At 42.8% G+C, this 11657-nt stretch overlaps 1 protein-coding gene across 1 annotated transcript; it reads right to left on the bottom strand.

Moving 5' to 3' along the window:
- Positions 1–1458: 1458 nt before the first annotated feature.
- On the bottom strand, positions 1459–2897 carry LOC109400072 (microfibril-associated glycoprotein 4). Its single transcript, XM_019672544.4, has 4 exons — positions 2697–2897; positions 2505–2638; positions 2190–2434; positions 1459–2118 (listed from the first exon to the last, which is right to left on the bottom strand). The coding sequence occupies exons 1-4, from the start codon at positions 2831–2833 to the stop codon at positions 1726–1728; spliced, it is 909 nt and encodes a 302-aa protein (XP_019528089.2). The 5' UTR covers positions 2834–2897; the 3' UTR covers positions 1459–1725.
- Positions 2898–11657: the final 8760 nt, after the last annotated feature.

Below are 11657 nucleotides of genomic sequence, written 5' to 3'. Positions count from 1 at the left end.
GAAGTAGGAATCTATTAATGAGAGGATAATTGAAGCCAGATTCAGAACACGGGTTCGAAACCTTACTATGATCCAATGTTACGCACCAACCGATGCTGCCGAATTGCAAGATAAAGAGATCTTTTACAGTCAACTGAATGCTGTCATGGACAAGACTCCGAAAGGTGAAATATCAAGATCCTCATGGGCGACTTAAACGCGAAGGTTGGTTCCGACAACTCGGACTATGAGCACGTCATGGGACGCCATGGTCTCGGAGAAATGAGCGAAAACGGAGAGCTGTTTGCAGAGTTTTGTGCGAACAATGACAAGGTGATTGAAGAATCGTGCTTTCTTCATCGACCAGTGCACAAAGTTTCATGCGTTTCCCGTGATGGCGTCACGAAAAATCAAGTCGACCACATCTGCATCAGCCGAAAAGGGAGACGGAGCCTTCTTGATGTGCAGAACAAACGTAGCGCCGACATTACGTCCGACCATCATCTCCTAATCGGCAAAATCCGACTGCGCATTGCAAGCTACGCACCCGAAGAAAGCAGTGGATCACAGATGATACCTGGAGGAAGATAGAGGAGCGAAGGAACGCCAAAGCCGCGATAGAGCGAGCGAAAACACGAGGAGCCAAAGCTGTAGCCCGTCAGTGCTATTCGGCTCTCGAGAAGGAAGTGAAACACTCATGCAGACGGGACAAAGAGCGTGGGTGGACTCTCTAGCCGACGAAGGCGAGAAAGCCGCAAACACCGGCGACATTCGTCTCCTCTACAATGTGTCTCGTCGCCTTAGTGGGACCAAGATGAATGCTACGATGCTAATAAAAGACACGTCTGGACAGTTACTGACCGACCCGGCTGACCAGTTGAAACGCTGGTTATAGCACTTTGGAAACCTTTTTCAAGTGTCGGCCAGGCCATCAACACCTCAGCATGATCTGCCAATGGTTCAACGCATTACCCGTGTCAACACCGAAGCTCCATCAGTGCAGGAGATAGAAACAGCCATCCGTAGCATGAAATCGAACAGGGCCCCAGGGGGTAGATCGCATATCTGCTGAGATGCTCAAAGCTGACCCTGTCGTATCCACACAACTACAGCATCAATTATTCTGCAACATTTGGGAAACCGCGACATTTCCGGATGCATGGCGTCTTAGTAAAGGTACCCAAAAAGGGTGATCTGACTGTATGCGATAATTGGCGGGAGCCCTTAGGCACAAGGGTCTCCCTGAGAAAATCATCGGCCTCATTGAAGCACAGTACAGAGCATTTTCGTGCAGAGTTCTGTGCAACGGTGTTTTGTCCGATCCCATCCGGATCGTTGCTGGAGTGAGGCAAGGATGTATACTATAACCGCTACTGTTCCTCATCGTAATTAACGAGATCCTGGTAGGTGAGATTTTATGAAAATGTGGAAGAGACTGACTTGTGACAGGCTTTTATCGGAAATTAACAATAAACTCAGTTTCTCTTGATCGATGAATACGATTTATCGTTACAATAAATCTACCGTAAACGCACCATACTTTGCGCACCTAGGGCCTAACTTTGGGCACTTTTCAAAAAATAAATCGTTAAACAATATTGTTGGTGCATAATGCAAACTTTTTTCACGGCATACTAGCTAGTGATTGTGGGCATGTGTGAAAAATATGAATGTAGAAAAAATGGCCTTCAAGGAGTGAGTAGCACCCAAATGCGCAAAGGTTGGTGTCTACACGGTAGTTGTCATTTACGACTTCAGTTTTATCATCATTCGAGTCATTCTCAAAGCGTACGAGTCCCCTTTCCACTTTCGCCAGACGACGATACGATTTGGCTGACCGGTTGCGCCATATCGCGAATTCAAATTGCTCATGTGACACGCTTTATACCACCAGGCTCCGATGTAAACCGATGCACAGTGTGTCTCATGTTCATCATTATCACGATCGAAGGTTGAGAACTTCCCCCCCGAATGATAACTTAAACTGTCTTCCGCTGTTCCGTTGTACGCTCCCAATTTTATTAGGTTGTAGAACTCCGCTTCACTGCCGATCGCAAACTCAGAATATCGTGCAACCGCTTTTTCTCCATCAAAGCCTTCCATTTGAATGGCCAGCTCGTACGAACCGGAATATGTTATCTGAAAAGAATACATGGAAAAGCTGTATTATGACACACCTTGAAAGACCAGTTGAAATAAACTTTACGTACCTCATGGAGCTTATTCAGTCCAAGCCAGAATTCTCCATCCAATGCACCGAACCCTTCCTTATACTCAGCCCAGGGCCGATAGAAATCAACTGCTCCATTGAATCGATTTTGAAATACCAGCCAACCGCCACCTTCATAGTCCTGGTCACAGAACACCTCAATCGGTGCTTTCAAGCCTCGAGAAATGTCCAATCGATGTATGCCGGATTTTCTAGAACGCAATTCACTGCACGACCGAGGCAAATCTGAAAGTGCGTAGGCAGTTGTTTTAAGATATTAAGTCGTTACAATACGTTTTTTTTACTTCATACGAACCTGAAGAGATGCTTGAAGAATCGGTGCCGATCGAATTTTTCCATACCAACGATTGAATATTTCTGGTTAGTTCCTGGACATCATTACGTAGGTTTTGAGCTTCTCCTGTTGATTGGAGCTGAGACTTCAATGCACTGTAAAATTAATGTTGCACGTTATAATGGTTAGCTATCCTAACAGTTAAATACTTACATGCTCTCCAGAGCTTCCAAACGTGCTGCAAGCAATTCATATCCAAATCCCGAACAAGAATCCAACTTTTCTTGAGCTGCGTTATTTTGCACAATCAGCAAAATAAAGTAAACTCCGATAAAAAGAAATTTCTTCATTTCGAGAAACGAGCTCCAACTATGTATGCCTTTCACAACTGATGGAGCTCTGTGAATTTAGCGGTACATTTTATACTGCCTGCATGGGGGTTCCCCTGCAGACTCTGCGGGGATTCTTGTTGAGGCCCACTGAAGAAGTTTGTTCAAGAAGAGGCACAATGTATACACTGCATCCTAATCTTTTATCAACTGTTGATTTTCCTGAGTGATAACTCAATTCGTCTGAAACAAAGGTACAGGATAGTGCACTCTTCAATGTCAAGGTATGCGTCGAATGATGTTGGCCGATGAGTTCATTTACCAGAAAGATTTGGAGCTTGCATCATATTCGCGAACTGTGCGGATGGATATTATAATATAACAGTTATATTCTACACAACCTATTAGAATCTGTATTCCCAAATAGCTAACAGATTGCCCTGAAGATTTATCCATGTTTATCCTGGTTTTATGCGAGCATGTGAAAAAGCCAGTGATTCTGTGTTAGTTTTATGTGATATTTTTTTTTTTTTTACTTTGCACCTCAGGCGTTTCATGAAAGTAACAAGTATCATATAATAACTTCTATAAAAATCACCAGATGAAAGTTTGCAAGGAATCATGAATTGATTTTTACACTCTATAATAATACAAAGATTCTATGGAACTATAATTTTACAGAAAACTATCTGTCCCGGCAAACGTCGTACTGCCTGCCTGCCGTCAACCCCCGTTGGTTTGACCGCTTCTAATCTGAACACTTTTTAATTTGACCCCCTCTTATCTGCATAACGTGCAAACTAAAAATTGTTCAAACCCGCCCAAGGTGACTTACAATTTAGTTCTCCACAAAAAAAAATGTTATCAACGGTCAAGTTTCAATACAATAAATATGATTTCACAAAAATGGAAGTCTTACTTACCTTACGGATCAGGCTAAGGCCGGAGTGGCCTCTGCTGTACATGTAACCGTCTCAATTCCACTCGGTCAATGGCTGTTTGTTTCCAGTTCCGCACTCTGCGTAGGGTCCCCAGATCGTCCTCCACTTGGTCGACCCACCTAGCTCGCTGCGCTCCACGTCTTCTTGTACCAGTCGGATGACTCTCGAGAACGTGACTTTCGCCACTTTCGCGGTGTGGCCGATGGTTTGGTTCTCTCAGCAGCTGATGCAGCTCGTGGTTCATTCGCCTTCTCCAAGTCCCGTCTTCCATCTGCACTTCGCCGTAGATGGTACGCAACACCTTCCGTTCGAAAACTCCAAGGGCGCGCGCGGTCCTCTGCATGTAGGGTCCATACTTCGTGCCCATAGAGGACTACCGGTCTAGTCAGCGTTTTGTAGATAGTTAACTTCGTGTGACGGCGAACTTTGTTCGATCGTAGAGTTCTGCGGAGTCACCAGTGAGCCCAAGTACACAAATTCTTCAACCGCCTCGATTTAAACCCTGTCGATAGAAGTTCTGGGTGTGCGGGCGCGGTGATTCCTTCCTGGAGCCCTTTGCCATAATGTACTTTGTCTTCGACACATTAATGACTAATCCGATTCGCCTGGCTTCACTCTTTAGTCGGATGCACGTTTCGCCGTCGTCTCAAATTTACGAGCAATAATATCAATACCATCAGCGAAACCAAGCGGCTGAACGGACTTCGCTCTCCTAATTACACCCTCTGAAGCAATGTTGAACTGTTGGTTGAACAGCAAGCACGAAAGACCATCACCTTGCCGTAACCCTCTGCGAGATTCGAAGGGACTCGAGAGTGTCCCTGATACTCGAACTACGCACATCACTCGATCCATCGTCGCCTTGATCAATCGTATCAGTTTATCCGGGAATCCGTATTCGTGCATAATCTGCCATAGCTGTTCTCGGTCGATTGTATCATACGCCGATTTGAAATCGATAAACAAGTGATGTGTGGGCACGTTGTATTCGAGGCATTTCTGCAACACCTGACGGATGGCGAACATCTGGTCCGTTGTAGCGCGTTTACCCATAAATCCAGCCTGATATTGCCCCACGAATTCTCTTTCAATCGGTGATAGACGGCGCGGCGGCATAAAATTTGAGAGAGTATCTTCTAGGCAGCGCTCAGTAGTGTGATCGCGCGTATCAGTAGGTCGGCTCCAGAGGCACGTTCTCCTCCATTTGGGAAATTTGTGCCATTGCATGATAGTTCCCGCATTCGAACTTGTCGCCCTTTTTATAGATGGGACACACGATACATTCCATCCACTCCTCCGGTAATACTTCCTCCTCCCAAATTTTGATAATGACCCAGTGTAGTGCTCTCACCAGTGCTTCTCCACCGTATTTTAGTAACTCGCTTGGTAGTTGATCTGCTCTAGCGGCTTTGTTGTTTTTCAGCCGGTCAACCTTCTCTTCAATCTCTTGGAGGTCACGGGACCGGAAGTCTTACGTCCTGTGCACATACTCTTAGATCTGTTACCACGCCACCTTCGGTACTTCGTCATTGAGGTATTCATCGCTTGCGGTTCAGCTTCTCGTAGAACTTTCGTGTGTCCTTAGGGGTCATACACAAATTACGTTACGCTCTTAGGGGGGAGAGGGGGTTCTGCAGAACGTGACGACCCTTACAAAAAATATTGAAGTTCCATACAAAAAGTGTGACATAGGGGGGAGGGGGGTTTGAAAAAGGTTGAATTTAGCGTGACATAATTTGTGTATCACCCCTTAGCGTGGTACACCTCTTCCATCGCTTCGCGATCTCGTTCTACCTGCTGGCGCTTCTTCATCCGGAAGACTGAGTTTTGCCTATTCCGCTCCTGTCTGTAACGTGCCTCGTTCGCTCTCGTACGGTGTTGCAGCATTCTCGCCCATGCTGCATTCTTCTCGTTTTTCAACTGTTCACATTCGCCGACGGACCAGTCGTTTCTGTGATTCGGAGTCGCGAAGCCTAATGCTGCAGCCGAAGTACTACCTATGGCGGATCGGATGTCCCTCCAGCCATCTTCAAGTGTAGCTGCGCCAAGCTGCTCTTCCGTTGGTAGGGCCACTGCTAGCTGCTGCGCGTAGTCTTGAGCCACTTCTACGTTACGCAGCTGCTGTATTACTGTACATTTTCCTTGAAATTTCTCCAGGGACTCTGTCACGTCACGAATTGTGACTAACTCTATTGGTTCCAATATGGGCTGCAAAATAATGAGGCAACCTGGAGCGTCTAACATGGCTCTGGTCCTAACAAGTTCCTATCTCATGCTTCCACGAGTCAATCGATGACCATAAGCAGACCGCTGTTCTTTTGAAACAAAATAGCACTGGAAGGAGAGATATGTAGAGAAGCTGAACCATTGTCAGGCGGTCGGATGTGTTCCAGGACTTCATAGACGACTAGCTGTCCCGGCAAACGTCGTACCGCCTGCCTACTGTGTTTTTTGACGTGCAGCTCGAAAGGGACGCACAGTGGGACCATTCCGAAAAAAGACGATCAAAACCTCTAAGACACGTTAGATGACATTTTGTCATATAGGTGTCTTTGGATGATTTGTTCAGAAAAATATTTTCTATTTTTGTGCATATTCACTGCATTGCAAAATTGTAAGGTGAACCCGAGCAAAAAATATTTTTTCAAAACACTTTTCTAGAGGGTAAAAACTCACGAAATTGTTTCGATATTACTTTTAGTTCATGCAAAAAATTATTTTGAAAAATAAACAAGAGAAATAACTGCAGGCACTCGTTTTATTTTATTTTAAATTTTTGACACAAAACTATTGGAGGTGTGCATTATATTTTCGCATTTTTAGTATTTTAACCGAAATGTTGACATAGTAAATGAAAAAAAAAATCATGGTAAATCATGGTATTAGCTGATTGATGAATGTATGTAATTCAACATAAACAAATGCATTGAGAATTGCATTATAAAGTTAGATGAAAAAACACAATTTTCGATTGGTGTTAAAAAAATCATCTAAAAATTTAATAAGCGATATTTTTTGTCGGGTATTGAATATAAAGTACACCACAGTGAAAGAAATGCAGACTAATTGAACGAGAATAGTCTATTTTATGAGGCTAGTCAAACGACAGGATTACGCGCTCTGATGTTTACGTTTTCAATCATCATGATGATGGTTAATGACTGCGCGCAAGTCAAGCGTAGTTTTTGAAACTGGCTAAAACCATAATTAGAAATTTTTATTTAATTTTTTTTCGCAAGTTAACGAGTGAATCGCAACGAAAAAAAAATACCTGATTAATTATTGAGTTTTGTATTGCTTTTACGACAGCTTTTGAGCCTATTTTGGCTCAAATTTCTCATCTCTGCAATTTATCGAACAACTACCTTTTCAAAAATTACACGATATTCCAGCAAAACAAACGTGCGTGGAATTCTATCAGTTGACGCCGCTTCTGCGATCAGCTGTTCTGAAGCGTCTCGTAAAATGGCTTATACTAATTGAATGAACAAAAAATAAATTCGAACAGTTTTCATTTTTGTATTGAATGATTTGTATGAGATTTGTGAATATTCTCTTTGAAAAATGAGTACCAAAACAGCATCAGAAATCAAAGTACCTTATCAGACCCGATTGTAAAGTCACTCTTGGTCTATTCTCGGCATAATGAAGCATTGAAACCCTGATAGCAACAATCAATATGAAACTGGAGAATTTGTTGTGACGCCAGTCGTTCCCCCAGTAAGTTCGCCCAATACTGGTGTTTCTGACGCCACACTCAGCGAAGTAAACTACCGAAATTCATCAAAATACCTTATGAAATTTAGCCATAACTGTAAAGTATGGATGCCATAAGAATACCTTATGAAAATTGAACATGCTTATTATGACTCAATTACATAAGATAAACTTATGAAAAGAGCAGAAAAATCACAAAATGATGCAGACTGGAATCGATCCATGAACGTCGAGATCACTGAGCTCGGCCCAACCCACGCGGCTATCGACGCTTGAGAATATAGTGTTGCTATGAGTATAAAAGCCAAACTGTGAGTCGATTCTGCGTCATAGACCGACCTTATGAAAATCGTTCTAGCCGTTATGAATTGTTTAAAGGCCATTTCATAAGTTAGACCTTATGATAATCTTAGGTTTACTTGCCTGAGTGCACGCTTTCAATGTCAGTTTGCTCCGCCCATCTTTATCGAAGCAAGACTGAGTCCACAAATCTAGTGACCAACGGCAGAGCTGAAAGCATTACGCAACAGTTGAACATTGACGTGCTGATGGTACAGATGCATAGGGCCCTGCATGCATTTCTCTCCTTCTCTTTCACTCTTACAGAAATTTTGTAAACAACAAGGCCACGAAACGTCACAATCCCATACAAAATCAAAACAGTGCAGTGCCCTATTGCTGTAAGGTTGGATTCTAATCATCCAAGTTCGGGAATACAGTAGACGTTCGCTCGGTGCAAACGCTTTAACTGCAATGCTTTTTAACTGCAAGTCCGCTAAGTGCAACAATTTTGCAGTTATCGCACCGCTATCCGTCAAAATGAAATGTCAACAGCGATGCGATGTTTTTTGCATGCACTTTTGTTGCAATGCGATGTTTTTCGTATGCACATTGGTTGCATTCTGCAGCAACTGACAGTTATGTGACGTCTGTCAGTTGTTGCAGTTATCGAATTTCATTCGGTAAGTGAAACGTAAACATGTTGCACTTATCGAACGTCTACTGTACTTCGGGCGCCGGATCCTTCCATAGTTCCAGCAACGCATGCCACACCAAGTGCCTCGTCTGAAAAATATGTACCTTTACTGCATCGTACATCGTAATGTTTTTAATTTAAATTTGAAAAATAAAAGATTCAGATATTCTAAAACAACTTTGAAAAGGAAGTCTAATTGAAAATTAAAGCATCCGTGCAAAAAGATTGTACAACTATGCAGACTGGAATCGAACCATAAACGTCGAGATCACTGAGCTCTAGTTTAACCCACACGGTTATCAACGCTTGAAGATATGGTGTTGCTAAATATGTATAAAAATCAATCTGTCAGTTGACACTGCGTCATTGGGAAATCTTTCTCGTTGTCATGGCCACTAAATTGGCGAACTCAGTCTTGCTTTGATGAAAACGGGCGGAGTCAACTGACATTGAAAGCGTCGCTTTAAGAAAACCAGTATTGGACGATTTTACTGGGGGAAACATGGGGGAAAAACTGGCGTCAGAAATCGAACTTAATTTGTTCCTGACATTTCAGGCCAAACATTTCAATAGGTCGTATCTGCATTTGAGAGGCTCTCTTTGTTTACTTTCTCTTTCAATTATTGCAATGTAATGGTACACTTTTCAACAATTTTTGCAGAACAAATCAAAAGACGATTGTTTTGACCATCGTTCAATGCAATGAGACAATCATGATACAAATAAACAGCTGAGATATTAACAAAAGAGAGGGAAACCAAAGAGAGCCTCTCTTCTGCAGATTGGACCTTTAGACATGTTTGGCCTGATTTATGTCTTAGTATTAAGTCTATGCTGATAGCACGGTTGCCAAAAAGTGCCTATTCAAAAAATATTCAATAGTGAAAATAGTGAAAAAATGTCAAAAAAATTGGTTTACTGTCACAATACTCAATTATACGGAGTTGGTGTCTTCGGCAAAATAGCGTATTTCAGTAGCACCCACAAACCTGTACAACATATCAGGTTGAAACTTTACGATCATGGAAAAGTTCAAAAACTGATTTTGAGGTTGTTTTTTAAAACCTTAATATCATCTCCCAAAAATGGAGTCCAAGCTATATGGTGTCTTCAGCAAAGTTACTTGAAATCACATGTTCTACAACTTTGCTCAAGACACCTACCCTCTAAAAAAATATTTTGAAAAAAAAAACATCCTTCTACTCGGGTTCATCTTGCAGTTTTAGCATATAGTAAATATGCCCAAAAATAGAGAAGATTTTTCTGAACATATCCTCCAAAGACACCTATGTATATGTCAAAATAACATCTAACGGGTCTTACAGCTTTTGATCATCTTTTTTCAGAATCGTCCCACTGTGGGACGTTTCCGCAAGGTCATTTGTATGGGAGCCCTCCCTTTCCAGAGGGGGAAGGATTCTCACACTATGCTAAGAACCTTCCCCGGCCCCTACAGCACCCACATACAAAATTTCACACCGATCGGTTCAGTAGTTTCCGAACCCATAGCGGTCAGACAGACAGACAGACAGAAATTCATTTTTATAAAGATAGATAGATATCTCGGGATCGACCGTCGAGCCGTGGCGTTCATACCTTTTAAGAGGGAAACTGTAAGGATAGGACTTATGATTAAAAGGCCAAGCATATGTTTGCTGGTAGTCAACATCGCGCCGTGATAAGTGGTGACAAAGTGGAGAGAACTTCGTGCAGTGCCCTATAGGAGGTAAAAATGGTAATGTTGTGAACGAACTTATCTTGGTGCTCTAGTGACGTACGAAAATGATGTTACCCGCGAGTCGAGAAGACCGATTGCGGCTGCAAATCAGGCCTTTTTCAGTCCGCAAAAAACAGCTGAAATCCCGCAGGCTGCAAACGAGGAAAAAACTCGCATTGTACTAGACCCTGATTCTTCCGTGGGCATTGAGAGAAGTTCATTGGAGAGCCTTTGAAGTCTTCGAACGTAAAGTGCTTTAAACTACTTAGTGATAAACTGGGCTAAACACATAGCTCGTATGCCGGAGAAATGACAAGCTAAAACTATGTTTAGCAGAGAACCAGGAAGGGGCCGTTGGTTTCGTGTCAGGTCGTGCACATGTTGGATTTTTGCAGTTGAGTTAAAGGAGGAATTAAAGGACACTAAACGTTTTGGACGATTGGAAACGATTGGCATAGGACCGTGACCAGTAGGGGCAAATGCTTCATTCAGCGTAGAGTCATCGGTATGAGTTGTAGTTCATCGAGCATCAAGTAAGTACAATTTCTATACCCAAATTGTCAATATCGCTTGCTTATATCACTTTGCAGAATTATGGCAGAATAGGACCCGATGCCTAAATAATCCCACATCCTAAATATATTTAAACCACAAAACCTAATTAAAAGGGTGCACAAGGAGGACATTGAGAGGGGAAAAATAAAGACCCCTTATGCTGAATAAATTGAAATCACGGATCGTCGCATTTGGTAATTTATATTTATTTACATCTTCTCAACAATGATATCGAATTTTCGTTCATTATGCATTACCATCCGTACGTCTGAAGTGCATCGCTGATTTTTTCATAGCTCGATTCACCCTTCTATCCAGATGCCGTTCGAATGCAGCCTTGAAGTTTTCCAGTTGTTGCCGAGCTTGCCTTCCGAGGATGTGTTCTCCCAGCATAAAGTAGGGCGGTACCGTTGTGTTCCGTGGGACACTACGAGCCTCCAGAAAGAATGGCCGTTTCTCCTCCTCTGACATTGCGCGCCATTCTTGGGCACTGTCACGAACGGCTGATCGCATAGTGGGAAAGTTTTTTCGCCTTCGATTGAAGCGGACGAAGTTGAAAAATGGCGAACGGGAAATTTTGGTCACACACCTCAGTGCTTCCACCCTCGGATCGGAGCGGCCTTCGCCCGTGGAACTCATTGGAAGATCAAGTTATTTTGAGATTAGCGATGAAGGTCAAATAATGGTTCAAACCTTAGATATTAAAACTGGATTGCTACGATGCCTACCGTAATATTTGGAGTAGTTGATCAGCGGAGTGAAGCTTGAAGGTGGTATATATTAAGCCTGGAACACATAGCGTCCGTTCCGTCGAGGTTTGCGTTTTTTTGACAGTTTTCCCATGGGAAATGTGTCAAACTACTGTCACGCACACGCAAACGTATGCATTGTGTGGGGCACTTTAGCGTGGTTCAAACAATCGTTTTTGCTCCTCTCCTT

Source organism: Aedes albopictus, chromosome 1 (assembly GCF_035046485.1).
Source record: "Aedes albopictus strain Foshan chromosome 1, AalbF5, whole genome shotgun sequence".
NCBI lineage: Eukaryota > Metazoa > Arthropoda > Insecta > Diptera > Culicidae > Aedes > Aedes albopictus.
Note: the sequence above shows the minus strand (reverse complement) of the source record. Positions and strands in the feature narration are given on the sequence as shown.